We start from the raw sequence: 16,593 nt of genomic DNA on the forward strand, positions 1-16,593 counted from the left end.
CCTGCTCAGGTTCCCAACCCCCTGCCATTTTAGTTTAAACCCCCCCGAACAGTGCTAGCAAACCTCCCCGCAAGGATATTTGTCCCGCTCTGGTTCAGGTGCAACCCGTCCGACTTGTACAAGTCCCACCTTCCCCAGAAGCAGGCCCAGTGATTCAGGAAACTAAAGCCCTCCCTCCTGCACCAACTCTTTAGCCACGCATTCATCTGCTCTATCCTCCTATTCCTATACTCACTAGCACGTGGCACCGGGAGTAATCCAGAGATTACAACCTTTGAGGTCCTGCTCTTTAATCTGCTATCTCGCTCCCTAAATTCTTGCTGCAGGACCTCATCCCTCTTCCTACCTATGTCGTTGGTCCCAATCTGAACCACGACCTCTGCCTGTTCACCCTCCCCCTTCAGAATGCCCTGCAGCCATTCAGTGACATCCTTGACCCTGGCACCAGGGAGGCAACAAACCATCCTGGCGTCACGTCTACGGCCACAGAAACGCCTATCTGTTCTCCTTACGATAGAATCCCCTACCACTATTGCTCTCCCACTCTGTTTCCTCCCTTCCTGAGCAGCAGAAGCAACCCTGGTGCCAGGAAGTTGGCTGCTGATGCCTTCCCCTGATGAGTCATCCCCCTCAACAGTATCCAAATTGGTATACCTGTTTGAAAGGGGGATGGCCACAGGGGCCCCCTGCACTACCTGCCTGCTTCTACTGCTCTGCCTGGTGGTCACCCATTTCCCTTCTGCCTGTGCAGCCCTACCCTGCGGTGTGACTAACTCATCATACGTGTAATCCACGGCCCTCTCAGCATCGTGAATGCTCCACAATCCATCCATCCGCAGCTCCAGCGCCTCAATACGGCCTGTTAGTAGCTGCAGCTGGATGCATTTCTAGCACACGTGGTCATCAGGGACACTGGCAGCGTCCCTGAATTCCCACATAGAGCAAGAGGAGCATAACACGGGGCTGGGCTCTCCTGGCATGACTTACCCCTTTAATTAATTTAAATTAATTCAATACCACCAGTTAAAGATATACTCTAGGGCGCTTATTTACCAACTGTCCCCACTACACCAGAGACCCAAGAAAATATAAACCGCAGAATTTAAGCTTGTAATAAAATAAATACTCACCAACCAATCACTTACCTGCTTCCTGCTGACGTCACACTTGGATTACTTTTTACCTCTCTCCCCTGCTGTTGAATTGGTATGCCTCACTGCCGCCGCTTTTAACTGCCGCCGGTCGCGCTGCTGCTCTCTCCCAGGTCCAAGCTCTCTGGTCGGGCCTCGCCTCGCTGCCGCCGCTTTTAACTGCCGCCGGTCGCGACGCTGCTCTCTCCCAGGTCCAAGCTCTCTGGTCGGGACTCGCCTCGCTGCCGCCGCTTTTAACTGCCACCAGTCGCGCTGCTGCTCTCTCCCAGGTTGGTGGTATTGATTTGATTTAAGTTAATTTAAATTAATTGAAGGGTAAGTCATGGCAGGACAGCTCGGTGCCGTGGTATGCTCCTCCTGCACTATGTGGAAAATCAGGGACCCTTCCTGTGTCTCCGACGACCATGTGTGCGGGAAGTGTATCCAGCTGCAGTTACTGGCAGACCGCATTGCGGCGCTGGAGCTGCGAATGGATACATACTGGAGCATTCGCGATGCTGAGGACATCGTGGATATCACGTTTCATCAGTTGGTCACACCGCAGGTAATGGCTGCACAGGCAGCAAGAGAATAGGTGACCGCCAGGCAGAGTAATAGGCGCAGGCAGGTAGTGCAGGGGTCCCCTGGGGCCATCCCCCCCTCAAACAGATATACCGCTTTGGATATTGTTGGGGAGGATGGCTTATCGGGGGAAGGCAGCAGCAACCAACTTCCTGGCACCATGGGTGGTTCTGCTGCACGGGACGGGAGGAAAAAGAGCGGTAGAGCTATAGTGATAGGGGATTCTATTGTAAGGGGAATAGATAGGCGTTTCTGCGGCCGCAAACGAGACTCCAGGATGGTATGTTGCCTCCCTGGTGCAAAGGTCAAGGATGTCTTGGAGCGGCTGCAGGGCATTCTGGAGGGGGAGGATGAACAGCCAGTTGTCGTGGTGCATATCAGTACCAATGATATAGGTAAAAAAACGGGATGAGGTCCTAAAAGCTGAATATAGGGAGTTAGGGGGTAAATTAAAAAATAGGACCTCAAAAAGGTTGTAATCTCAGGATTGCTACCAGTGCCACGTGCTAGTCAGAGTAGAAATAGAAGGATATTTCAGATGAATACGTGGCTAGAGGAATGGTGCAAGGGGGAGGGATTCAAATTCCTGGGACATTGGAACCGGTTCTGGGGGAGGTAGGACCAGTACAAACTGGACGGTTTGCACCTGGGCAGGACCTGGCCCAATGTCCTAGGGGGAGTGTTTGCTAGTGCTGTTAGGGAGGGTTAAAACTAAAATGGCAGGGGGTTGGGAACCTGTGCAGGGAGACAGAGGAATGGGAAACAAGGATAGAAGCAAAAGACAGGAAGGAGAAAAGCAAAAGTGGAAGGCAGAGAAGTCAAGGGTTTAAATCAAACATGGCCACAGTAAATAATAGTTCTAAAAGGTCTAAGAGTGTTAAAAAAAAACAAGCCTGAAGGCTGTGTGTCTTAATGCGAGGAGCATTCGTAATAAGGTGGATGAATTAGCTGCGCAAATGGATATATGATTGGGATTATGGAAACATGGCTCCAGGGTGACCAAGGCTGGGAACTCAACATCCAGGGGTATTCAATATTCAGGAAAGACAGGCAAAAAGGAAAAGGAGGTGGGGTAGCATTGCTGCTTAAAGAGATTAACACAATTGTAAGGAAGGATATTAGCTCTGATGATGTGGAATCTGTATGGGTAGAGCTGAGAAATACCAAGGGGCAGAAAACGTTAGTGGGAGTTGTATACAGACCCCCAAACAGTAATGCCGAGGTTGGGGATGGCATTAAACAGGAAATTAAAGATGCGTGCAATAAGGGCACGGCAGTTATCTACATATAGATTTAATCTACATATAGATTGGGCTAACCAAATTAGTAACAATACTGTGGAGGAGGAATTCCTGGAGTGTATACTGGATGGTTTCCTGGACCAATATGTTGAGGAACCAACTACAGATCAGGCCATCTTAGACTAGGTATTATGTAATGAGAAAGGATTAATTAGCAATCTTGTTGTGCAAGGCCCCTTGGGGCGGAGCGATCATAATATGATCAAATTCTTCATTAAGATGGAGAGTGAAGTATTTGACTCAGAGACTAGGGTCCTGAATTTAAATAAAGGAAACTACGATGGTATGAGGCGCGAGTTGGGTAGGATTGATTGGGGAATGTTACTTAAAGGGTTGACGGTCGATATGCAATGGCAAACATTTAAAGATCGCATGGATGAACAACAGAATTTCTTCATCCCTGTTTGGCATAAAAATAAAACAAAAAATGTGAACTCAACCGTGGCTAACTAGGGAAATTAGGGATAGCATAAGATCCAAGGAGAGGACATATAAATTGGCCAGAATAAGCAGCAAACCTGGAGGATTGGGAGCAGTTTAGGATTCAGCAAAGGAAGACAAAGTGATTAATTAAGAGGGGGAAAATAGAGTATGAGAGTAAGCTTGCAGGGAACATAAAAACTGACTGTAAAAGCTTCTATAGACATGTGAAGAGAAAAAGATTGGTGAAGTCAAGCATAGGTCCCTTGCAGTCAGAATCAGGGGAATTTATAATGGGGAACAAAGAAATGGCAGACTTTGGTTCTGTCTTCACAAAGGAGGACACAAATAACCTCCCAGAGATGTCGGGGAACATAGGGTCTAATGAGAGGGAAGAACTGAATGAAATCAGTATTTATAGGAAAATGGTGTTAAGGAAATTGACAGGATTGAAGGCCGATAAATCCCCAGGGCCTGATTATCTACATGCTAGGGTACTTAAGGAAGTGGCCCTAGAAATAGTAGATGCATTGCTGGTCATCTTCCAAAATTCTATAGATTCTGGAGCAGTTCCCATGGATTGGAGGGTAGCTAATGTTACCCCACTATTCAAAAAAGGTGCTAGAGAGAAAACTGGGAATTATAGACCGGTAAGCCTGACATCGGTCGTGGGGAAAATGCTAGAGTCCATTATAAAAGATGTAATAGCAGAGCACTTGGAAAACAGTGACAGGATCAGACAAAGTCAACATGGATTTACAAAAGGTAAATCGTGCTTGACTAATCTACTGGAATTTTTTGAGGATGTAACTGGTAGGATAAGGGAGAACCAGTGGATGTGGTGTATTTGGACTTTCAGAAGGCTTTCAATAAGGTCCTGCATAAGAGATTAGCGTGTAAAGTTAAAGCACATGGGATTGGAGACAAGGTACTGACTTGGATAGAGAACTGGCTGGCAGACAGGAAGCAAAGAGTTGGAATAAACGGGTCTTTTTCCAAGTGGCAGGCAGTGACTAGTGGGGTACCGCAGGGATCGGTGCTAGGACCCCAGCTATTCACAATATATATTAATGATCTAGACGAGGGAACTAGATGTAATATCTCCAAGTTTGCAGACGACACAAAGCTGGGTGGGCGTGTGTGCTGCGAGGAGGATGCCGAGAAACTCCAGTATGATTTGGACAGGTTGGGTGATTGGGCAGATGTATGGCAGATGCAGTATAATGTGGATAAATGTGAGGTTATCCACTTTGGTGGCAAAAACAGGAAGGCAGATTATCTGAACGGCAATAGATTGGGAAAAGGGGAAGTGCAACGAGACCTGGGTGTCCTTGTGCACCAGTCGCTGAAGGTAAGCATGCAGGTGCAGCAGGCGGTTAAGAAGGCAAATGGTATGTTGGCCTTCGTAGCGAAAGGATTCGAGTACAGGAACAAGGATGTCTTGCTGCAGTTGTGCAGGGCCTTGGTGAGACCACACCTTGAGTATCGTGTGCAGTTTTGGTCGCCTTATCTGAGGAAGGATGTTCTTGCCATGGAGGGAGTGCAGCGAAGATTCACCAGACTGACACCTGGGATGGCAGGAATGACGTACGAGGAGAGATTGGGTCGATTGGGCTTATACTCACTGGAGATTAGAAGAATGAGAGGGGATCTCATTGAAACTTATAAAATTCTAACAGGACTAGACAGACTCGATGCAGGAAGGATGTTCCTGATGGCGGGGGAGTCCAGAACCAGGGGTTGCAGTCTAAAGATAAAGGGTAAGCCATTTAGGACAGAGATGAGGAGGAATTTCTTCACCCAGAGAGTGGTGAACCTGTGGAATTCTCTACCACAGAAGGCAGTTGACGCCAATTCATTAAATATATTCAAGAAGGAGTTAGATATATTTCTTAAGGCTAAAGGGATCAAGGGATATGGGGAGAAGGCAGGGACAGGGTACTGAGTTTGGATGATCAGCCATGATCTCACTGAATGGCGGAGCAGGCTCGAGGGGCCGAATGGCCTACTCCTGCTCCTATCTTCTATGTTTCTAATCTGCATGCAGAACAGCCTTTATCAGTCCACAACTGCACATCACCTGTATACGTGAATCTTCTATCTTGCTGAGGTGCTCTTGAAGAGAGCCTGCACGGGCTCGACGGGCCGAATGGCCTTCTTCTGTACTGTAACCATTCTATGATTTAGAAAATAGTATGTGCAGCTCTGCTTTCAATTTCACTGCATTTGTGCTCACAACCAATATTTTGCACATTGTCCAATTTGTCTCTACTGACTATTTGGTGTCATCTTCCAGCTCTGCTCCATCCACTGCGAAGGTCACAACCATCCTTTAAAGTTAGTGAAGAGGACCAGAAGCTATGGAATCACTGATGTGATATTTTCAACAATATCCACCAAACAGTATCCACCCAAGCAGAGGTGTTCACAATTTGTTGCTGAGCAACAGGAAAGCCAGTCACCGATCTTCCATATGGCTTGCTCACAAGCATTTCAAGCATTTAGGAGGGCCTGTACTTATTTTTATTTTTTTTAAAGTACACAACCACATAAGGAAGATGCTAGCTTTTTGATATCCCAACATCCCTGAACCTTGCAAAGGAGGAAACACACATGCCTAAACAGGTAATAAATGAAGACTAGATGCATACTGACATGGTTCATCTGCATAACATTAGGGAGTTGAGGTGGGCACAGCTAGCTGAGCAAATGGGATTTCCGGTAAATCTGCTTGCCACACTGGTGTGTAATTTGCAGCTCTCATTCGTGTGGCTCCAGGACATAAAGATTAAGATTTCCTTTGAGCCATTTGAAGAGTTTTCCACAGGAGATATGGAGAAAGAAAAGCTATCTATATCTGTGGGTGAGGTGCCTCTCACAACCAGTATACCACCCTGTGGAGCATCGGGACACAGCTCCTCCTAAAGCAAAGCAGCCATTCTCGTTTTACTAATCTAGAAAATAAAAATGAGAACGCCACATTTTTTAAAATTATGTACATACCCTGCAAAGTGATAGAATATTACTTCTTGATAAGTGTAATTTGTCTTTTGCACGGAGTTCCAAATTTATGGGACAAGTTGCACCGAGATACATTTAATTGCTTTGTACACGTCATCTATTTAATGAGACAAATTACCTCAGATTGCAATGGAGATAATTACTGTTAAACTTACTTCACTTTCTTACTATTATTTTATTTACCTGTAATATTCTTTTAGTTATTGATGTAAAAAACATTTGCTTTTCCTTGCTTATGCCTCCAGTATCGTCTTTTCTTCTTGCACAGCCAATCAGAAGACCATGATTAAAAATGGACGAGGATGGCTGTTACAATTCTAGCTTCCTCTCAATTCTAGCTTCCTCTCAACAGTTAATGGGTGTTGACAGCAAGAGGGCATTTTCCATAAGCATAGAGTCTTCTAATTTGTAACCTCCTGTGTGGTGTGAATGGGACAGCATGCCACAGGACTAACAATTACCCTTTTATAACAATAACACAAGTGGGATGCCCACCACCTATCTACTGCAATACAGAAAGAGGCAGTAACTACCACTTTGCCAGACCATTATGTTCAAACTAAATTTAATATCATGTTAATTACACAGAAGCAGTAAAGCACAGCAAAAAAAAAAGTTTGCTGGGTGTGGGTGGCCCCATCTCTTCATATGGGTCATGGGAGCCCATAAAACTCTTCTGCCATATAGGACTAACCATGCTATCGACTGGTATAAAGATGGTTACTGCCATGGTTCTGATTAACGTTGCAACCTGTCAGACTGTTAATCCTTCCTATTCTCCAAGGAAAGAGTGTGAGGATACAAAACCAACAACCTACCTGCTCTCATTACCTCCCAAATCCGTGCCCATCTATCCCGCAATTCCATGTCTGAATCTCTCCAATCAGGTTTCCGGCCCCACCACAGTACTGAAACGGCCCTTTTCAAAGTCACAAATGACATTCTTTGTGACTGTGACCATAATAAACTATCCCGCCTCATCTTTCGCGACCTATCTTTAGCCATCAACACAGTTGACTCTACACCATCCTCTCCCACGTCACTCCTCCGTTATCCAGCTGGGTGGAACTGCCCTTGCTTGGTTCCATTCTTATCTATCAAATTGCAGCCAGAGATTCACCTGCAATGGCTTCTCTTCCCACTCCTGCACCATTACCTCTGGAGTCCCCCAAAGATCTATCCTTGGCCCCCTTCTATTTCTCATCTACATGCTGTCCCTCGGCGATATCATCCAAAAGCACAACATCAGGTTCCACGACACTCAGCTCTATCTCACCAACACCTCTATGAACCCCTCCACTGACTCTGATTTGTCACACTGCTTGTCAGACATCCAATACTGGATGAGCAGAAATTTCCTCCAACTAAATATTGGGAAGACTGAAACCACTGTCTTTGGTCCCCACCACAAACTCTGTTCCCTGACCACCGTTTACATCCCTGGAAACTGTCTGAAGCTGAGCCAGACCGTTCGCAACTTTCGTGTTGTGTTTGACCCCGAGATGAGCTTCTGACCACAACTGCCTACTTCAACTTCCAGAATATCGCCGACTCCGACCCTGCCTCAGCTCATCTACTAAATCTCTCATCCATGCCTTTGTTACCTCTAGACTTGACTATTCCAATGGTCCCCTGGCCAGCCTCCCATCTTCCACCCTACATAAACTCATCCTAAACTCTGCTGCCCATATCTTAACTCACTCCAATTCTCATTCACCCATCACCCCTGTGTTCGCTGACTTTCACTGGATTCCAGTCTGGCTACACCACAGTTTTCAAATCCTCATCCTAGTTTTCAAATCCCTCCATGGCCTCGCCCCTCCCTATCTCTGTAACCTCCTCCAGCCCTACAAGCAATGATCCCTTTAATCTTTTTTTGGTTGTGCGGCCCCTTTAAGGGGCTGCGCGGCCCATTCAAAATTCCATGCATGCACGTTTTTTTCCTATTTAAAAGCCGGTGAACCGGCTGTGCAGGAGCTGCAGAGCACTGCGCTGCTGTGCAACTTAAAGGGAACACTTCCTACCATCCTCCAAGATATCTGCGTTCTTCCAATTCTGGCCTCTTGCGCATCCCCAATTTTAATCGCTCCATCATTGGCGGCCATGCTTTCAGCTGCACTGGCCCTAAGCTCTAGAGTTTCCTCCCTAAACCTCTCTCTCCTCCTTTAAGATGCTCCTTATACCTACCTCTTTGACCAAGCTTTTGGTGATCTGTCCCGATATCTCCTTTTGTGGCTCGGTATCAAAAATGTTTTTATTGATATCACTCTTGTTAAGCGCCTTGGGATGTTTTATGTTATGTTAAATGCGCTACATAAATGTAAGTTGTTGTTAGTACATAACAACTATGGATATTCACTGGTCAGTTTTGTGTATTGGCTAAAAAAGTCAAATGAACTCTGTTAAAGATTCAGCTCCCCAAAGCCAATTTTAAAACATGTTTTATCCTTTTTAAGCTAAAGCCATGTAAAAAATATAAATCTTTCCTTGTTTACTGCATGACAAAGCCCTGTTCCTGTCGCAATGACCAGTTAGCCCATCACAGCTCATTCATCTAGAAAATCTAGTTTCCCCCATCACAGAATCACCACAGTACAGATAGAGGCCATTTCGGCCCATCGAGCCTGCACCGACACATATCCCACCCAATCCCCGTAACCCCTACACCAACACATATCCCACCCTATCCCCGTAACCCCATGTATTTAATCCCCCTAACACTAAGGGTCAATTTATCATAGCCAATCATCCTAACCCGCACATCTTTGGACAGACTCTCCTAATCTCCCAAAATTGAATACCTTCTTTGTGTCTCCGTGAGGAAAACTGAACAGAGTACTTAAGGCACAATCTGACCAAACTACTTTTCTTTTAAATCACTTTTCATCTGAGATGGGTCTTCTCCATATATGTAGACCAACCTTCCAACATGGTGGTTGCTCACCTTCTTGATGTAACCATAATTATTTCTGGATTGTTTAGTGCTCGGTATTTTTCTTGGTATGCACTATTATTGTGCAATGCACAGAGTCTATGTCCATTGCACATACAGCAGAGATCAACTATACGTTTGACAGTTACCTATACTGATACCTGATGGCTCCATGTGCATCAGTATAGAAGTGTAATTCATTTTCAATGCCACAGTTTACACAATTGCATGAACTTTCCAACATTAGTATAAAGTTTAGTCACGATTGACATGTAACTTACAATTACTAACTCTACACTATATAACTAACTGGAAAATGCAACATTGTTCAAGTTAATTGGATCAGCGCAACTCCGCAATCACAATTGGCGTAACTGCATTTTTCTAAATGGAAGACAGAAAATGTTTATTATTTCATTAATCCATGTCAGAAAAAGTGAACCGGCATAGACGCCCACAAATGCCACTTAATGGTTAGATATCTATTTCATGCATGGTGGTAAGTCAGAGTAGAAACTACCACCGGACCAAAAACTGCAATAGACCACCTTACCCTTTTGGTGGCTAAAAACCTGATGAATGGGAGGCTGAATTTGTTGATGTCCCCAGGTAACCAGTTTTGCTGCAGAACCAGTGGACCTGGACGTAGCCTCGAGTCACGAGTATCTCTCCATCTCAGAATATGGATCTCATGGTTACACCGCTTCCACGTCACAGGCTTCAGTCTGAACAACAATCTTCTCATCATCATCACCAACTGGGAACAAAATCATTTATTTATAAAGCATTTTTAAGACTGTCAACATTAATAAAATTCTTAAAAGTATTTATAAAATGTATAACTCGTTGGCTGCAAAGTGCTTTGGGAAGTACTGAGGAAGTCAAAGGTGCTATATAAATGCAAGTTATTTTCTTTAAAACAATACATTTTTATGATAAACATTTTATCACCACTGTTACCACAACATTAGGAAAATCTAAACATTCAAATTATTAATTTAAAAAAAAACTTGAATGGTTAAGCTAGTAAGACCAGGAAGGCCCCAGGATTGATGACTCATCTAGACTGAATTAGCATATCCCTGCTTGTGTGCATGTGTATGGAATTTGGTTAACATGTTAGGTGGCTGAAGGAAAGGAGCATAAAGGAATATGGGAACAGAGATGTAGGATTAAGATTACTGCTCGTGTGAAGGATGAGGATGTCCTGGTTATGCCTGCCAGACTCTGACACCTTGCCCAAGTAGCCATTCTTCATTTGTGTTACTGGACAGTGAGTCTTCTTAAATGCTGACATGCTTCAATCATCAACTCCAGTGGTGTATTTCAAAGCATTACAAACCTCTAAAAAATAGTTTCTCCTATTCTCCATCCTAAATCTTTTACATTTAAGCTTTTTCTATGCCCCTCGAACCCTCAATCACTGAAAATGTTCTATTTATATCTACTTTGTCCCATCCCATCATATTTTAAACACCACTATCAAATCACCCCATAATCTCCTCTAACAAAAACACCCCCAACTTTTCAAGTGTTTCTTCGTATTTGTATTTCCTCATACCACACAGCAGCCTGGTGAGCACTGCACCCTCTTCATTGCCTCAACATCCTCCCTATAGCATGGAGCCCAAAACTGTAAGTGTAGTCTTACTGAGGTTTTATATAGATTCACCAGTGCATCTCAACTTTTATATTCTCTACCTCTTGCCATAAAACCAGTATTCTATTGGTTTTATTTATAGCCTTGGCCACTTGTGGTGCTGCTTTTAATGTCTTGTGAACCTGAACTCCCAAATCTCTCTGCTCTTCCACATCATCCAACATTAAGCAGTTGAGCTGGGTACAGCTTGCCCAAAGTAGAATTATTACTTTTTGTAACCAAAATGTACCACCTCATATTCAGCATCATTGAATTCCATCTGGCACTATTTTGTCCATTCCACTATCTTATCAATATCACCATGCAACTTCCTTTAGTCCTCAGAATTATTTGCTATGTCTCCTATTTTAGTATCATCTACAAATTTGAACACACCTCTATCCAATTCACTGACATAAACAGAAAAGATCCCAGAACACAACCCTGTAGGACAATGCTACCCACTTCCAACCACACTGTAAAAAGGCCGTTAACTCCTACTCAAAAACACAATCAGAAATCGCTGGATACACTCAGCAGGTCCGGCAGTATCTATGGAAAGAAGAGACAAGTTAACGTTTCTGGTGTGGACTTCCATCAGACCTCCTCCTCTCTGTTTCCCCTCTTCCAACTAGTTCTTAATCCAATTTCTGACCTTCCCCTAATTCCAAAGCACTAAATATTCAACATTCCTGTGTGGTTTTGAAGGGTTTTGAAATTCTGGTGGCGGAGCAATTTGGCCCCACAGCAGCGGCAGTGGTGGCGGCAGAACTGTGAGGAGCATCGGCGGTGATTGGAAGTGAGGCGGTGGATCATGTAGGCCCCACAGTAATGGCGGCGGCGGACCTGAGATGAGTGGCGGCGGCGATATAAAGAGCGAGGCAGCGGAGCACGCAGGCCTCACAGCGGCGGCGGTGATATAAAGTGAGCTGGCAGAGAAGGTAGGCTTACCAATCTCAGAGCTCCAAGAGAGGGAGAAATGGAAGTATAAAGTAATGGAAGTGTGACATCACCAGAAAGCAGGTAAGTGATTGGTTGGTGAGTATTTTTCTCTTTCTCCTTTTTTCCAAACTTAAATTTTCTGTTATATAGCTTATAGGGTGCCTGTGGTGTAGCGGGGACTGCTGGTAAGCAAGGGCCATTCAGTATATCATTTCATTGTAGTGCAATTGGTGGGATTGATTTGGTTTAGTTTAAGTTGAATTAATTAAAGGGTAAATCATGGCAGGAGAGCTCTGTGCCATGGTATGCTCCTCCTGCACTATGTGGGAAATCAGGGACACTTCATGCATCCCTGACGACCATGTGTGTGGGAAGTGTACCCAGCTGCAGCTACTGGCAGACCGCATTGTGGCGCTGGAGCTGCGAGTGGATACATACTGGAGCATTCGCGATGCTGAGGACGTCATGGATAACACATTTAGGGAGTTGGTCACACCGCAGGTAAAGGCTGCACAGGCAGGAAGAGAATGGGTGACCACCAGGCAGAGTAGTAGGCACAGGCCCCCTGTGACCATCCCCCTCTCAAACAGATATACCGCTTTGGATATTGTTGGGCAGGATGGCTTATCAGTGGAAGGCAGCAGCAGCCAACCTCCTGGCAACGTGGGTGTGCACAGGACGGGAGGAAAAATACTGGGAGTGCTATAGTAATAGGGGATTCTATTGCAAGGGGAATAGATAGGCGTTTCTGCGGCTGCAAATGTGACTCCAGGATGGTATGTTGCCTCCCTGGTGTAAGGGTCAAGGATGTCTCAGAACGGCTGCAGAACATTTTGGAAGGGGAAGGTGAACAGCCAGTTGTCGTGGTGCATATAGGTACCAACGATACAGGTAGAAAATGGGATGTGGTCTTAAAAGCTGAATATAGGGAGTTAGGTGGTAAATTAAAAAATAGGACCTCAAAGCTAGTAATCTCAGGATTGCTACCAGTCCCACGTGCTAGTCAGAGTAGAAATAAAAGGATATTTCAGATGAATACGTGGCTAGAGGAATGTTGCAAGGGGGAGGGATTCAAATTCCTGGGACATTGGAAATGGTTCTGGGGAGGTGGGACCAGTAAAACCGGACTGCTTGCACCTGGGCAGGACCGGGGCCGATGTACTGGGGGGGGGGGGGGGGTGTTTGCTAGTGATCTGGTTTAAACTAAAATGGCAGGGGGTTGGGAACATGAGCAGGGAGACAGAGGAAAGGGAAACAAGGATAGAAGCAAAAGACAAGAAGAAGAAAAACAAAGGTGGCAGTCAGAGAAATCAAGTATTTAAATCAAACATGGCCACAGTAAATAATAATTCCAAAATTTGTAAGAGCATTAATAAACCAGCCTGAAGGCCTTGTGTCTTAATGAGAGGAGCATTCGTAATAAGGTGGATGAATTAGCTGCACAAATAGAGGTAAATGGATATGATATGATTGGGATTACAGAAACTTGGCTCCAGGGTGACCAAGGCTGGGAACTCAACATCCAGGGGGATTCAATATTCTGGAAAGATAGGCAAAAAGGAAAAGGAGGTGGGGTAGCATTGCTGGTTAAAGAGGTGATTAACACAACTGAAAGGAATGATATTAGTTCTGATGATGTGGAATCTGTATGGGTTGAACTGAGTAATACCAAGGTGCAGACAACGTTAGTGGGAGTGGTATATACACCTCCAAACAGTAATGAGGAGGTTGGGATGGCAATAAACGGGAAATTAGAGACACGTGCAATAAGGACACAGCAGTTATCATGGGTGACTTTAATCTACATATAGATTGGGCTAAGCAAATTAGTAACAATACTGTGGAGGAGGAATTCCTGGAGTGTATACAGGATGGTATCCTGGACCAATATGTCGAGGAACCAACTAGAGTTCAGGCCATCTTAGACTGGGTATTATGTAATGAGAAAGGATTAATTAGCAATCTTGCTGTGCGAGGCCCCTTATGTCGGAGCGATCATAATATGATAGCTTTCTTCATTAAGATGGAGAGTGAAGTAATTGACTCAGAGACTAGTGTCCTAAATTTACATAAAGGAAACAGCGATGGTAAGTGGCGCGATTTGGGTAGGACTGTTTGGGGAATGTTACTCAAAGGGTTGATGGTGGATAGGCAATGACACCTGGGATGGCAGGAATGACGTATGAGGAGAGATTGTATCGATTGGGCTTATACTCACTGGAGTTTAGAAGATTAAAAGACTGAGAGGGGATCTCATCGAAACCTATAAAATTCTGTCAGGTCTGGACAGACTAGATGCAGGAAGGATGTTTCTGATGGCCGGGGAGTCCAGAACCAGGGGTCATAGTCTAAGGATAAGGGGTAAGCCATTTAGGACTGAAATGAGGAGGAATTTCTTCACCCAGAGAGTGGTGAACCTGTGGAATTCTCTGCCACAGAGGGCGGTGGAGGCTAGTTCATTAAATATATTCAAGAAAGCATTGGATATATTTCTTGAGGCTAAAGGGATCAAGGGATATGGGGAAAAGGCAGGGACAGGGTACTGAATGTGGATGATCAGCCATGATCACATTGAATGGCGGTGCAGGCTCGAAGGGCCGAATGGCCTACTCCTGTTCCTATCTTCTATGTTTCTATGTTTCTATGTAACTTGTCAAAAGCTTACTGAAAGCCCAGGTACACATCCGCTGCATTTTCCATCCACCATATCTGCCACCTGTTCAAAGAACTCTATCAGGTTTATCAAGTATGACCTTCCTTTTTGAAATCAGTTCTGGCTGCATACCCCTACAACAACAACAACTTGCATTTATATACCGCCTTTAATGTAGTAAAACATTCCAAGGCATTTCACAAGAGCATTATCAAGCAAAACTTGACACCAAGCCACAAAAGAAGATATTAGGACACATGACCAAAAGCTTGGTCAAAGAGATATGTTTTAAGGCGCATCTTAAAAGGAGAGGGGGGTTTAGGGAGGTAATTCCAGAGTTTAGGGCCCAGGCAGCTGAAGGCACTGCCACCACTGGTAGAGGAATTAAAATCAGGGATGCGTAAGAGACCAGAATTGGAGGAGCGCAGAGATCTCAGGAGGGTTGCAGGGCTGCAGGAGGTTACAGAGATAGGGAGGAGGAAGGCCATGGAGGAATTTGAAAACAAGACTGAGAATTTTAAAATCAAGGCGCTGCCGGACCAGGAGCCAAAGTAGATCAGCGAGCATAGATGTGATGACTGAACAGGATTTGGTGCGAGTTAGGATACGAGCAGCAGAGTTTTGGGTGAGCTCAAGTTTATGGAAAGCACAAGAACTTAAGAAATAGGATCAGGAGTAGGCCATACGCCCCTTGAGCCTGCTCCGCCATACAATAAGATGATGGCTGATCTTCTACATCAACCCCAGTTTCCTGCCCTATCCCCATATCCCTAGATTCCCTTAGTGCCCAAAAATCTATCGATCTCAGTCTTGAATATACTTATCAACTGAGCATCCACAATCCTCTGGGGTAGAGAATTCCAAAGATTCACAACCCTCAGTGAAGAAATTTCTCCTCATCTCAGTCCGAAATGGTCAACCCCTTATCCTGAGACTATGACCATTAGTTCTAGACTCTCCAGCCAGGGGAAGCAGCCTCTCAGCACTTACCCTGTCAAGCCATCTAAGAACGTTATACGTTTCAATGACATCACCTCTCATTCTTCTAAACTCCAGAGAATATAGGCCCATTTTACTCAATCTCTCCTCATAGGTCAACCCTCTCATCCCAGGAATCACTCTAGTGAACCAATCTTAGAGAGCATTGGAATAGTCAAGGCTAGAGGTAACAAAGGCATGGATGTGGGTTTCAGCAGCAGATGCACTGTGACGGGGCAGAGTCGGGCGATGTTACGGAGGTGGAGTAGGCGGTCTTGAAGGAGCGGGTATGTGGTCGGAAGCTCATCTCAGGGTCAAACACAACACCAAGGTTGTGAACAGTATGGTTCAGCCTCAGACAGTGGCCAGTGAGAGGGATAGAGTCGGTGGCTAGGGAACAGAGTTTGTGGCATTGACCAAAAACAAAGGCTTCCGTGTTCCCAATATTTAGTTGGGAGGAAATTTCTGCTCATCCAGTACTGGATGTCAGACAAGCAATGTGACATATCAGAAACCATGAAGGGGTCGAGAGAGATGGTGGCATGGTAGAACTGGGTGTCGTCAGCGTACATGTGGAATCTGAAATTGTGTTTTCGGATGTTGTCGCCGAGGGGCAGCGTGTAGATAAGAAATAGAAGGGGGCCAAAGATAGATCCTTGGCGGACTCCAGAGGTTAACCATGCAGGGGCAGGAAGAGAAGCCATTGCAAGTGATTCTCTGGCTATGACTACATAGATAAAGAATGGAACCAGGAGAGGGCAGTCCCACTCAGCTGGATGAAGGAGGAGAGGCGTTGCAGGAGAATGGTGTGGTCAATCTTGTCAAAGGGTGTAGATTGGTTGTGAAGGATGAAAAAGGATAGTTTACCACAGTCACATAGGATGTCATTTGTGACTTTGATAAGGGCCCTTTCAGTACTGTGGCAGGGGCGGAAACCTGATTGGAGGGATTCAAACATGGAGTTGCGGGAACGTTGCTTCCCTCATTTGGGAAGC

General features: G+C 45.1%; 1 protein-coding gene across 1 annotated transcript in view; it reads right to left on the bottom strand.

Annotated features, from left to right (window-relative positions):
• The window catches only part of mtif2 (mitochondrial translational initiation factor 2), a 77,907-nt gene that overhangs the window by 60,707 nt on the left and 607 nt on the right, over positions 1-16,593 (bottom strand). Inside the window, exon 2 of the mRNA XM_085981362.1 lies at positions 9,940-10,143. Coding sequence (XP_085837488.1) covers positions 9,940-10,137 — 198 coding nt within the window. The 5' untranslated portion in view covers positions 10,138-10,143. The remainder of the gene's footprint in view (positions 1-9,939; positions 10,144-16,593) is intronic.

The sequence above is a fragment of the Somniosus microcephalus genome, chromosome 3 (genome assembly GCF_052327205.1).
Source record: "Somniosus microcephalus isolate GS21.2 chromosome 3, FLI_Smic_1.0, whole genome shotgun sequence".
Taxonomy (NCBI): domain Eukaryota; kingdom Metazoa; phylum Chordata; class Chondrichthyes; order Squaliformes; family Somniosidae; genus Somniosus; species Somniosus microcephalus.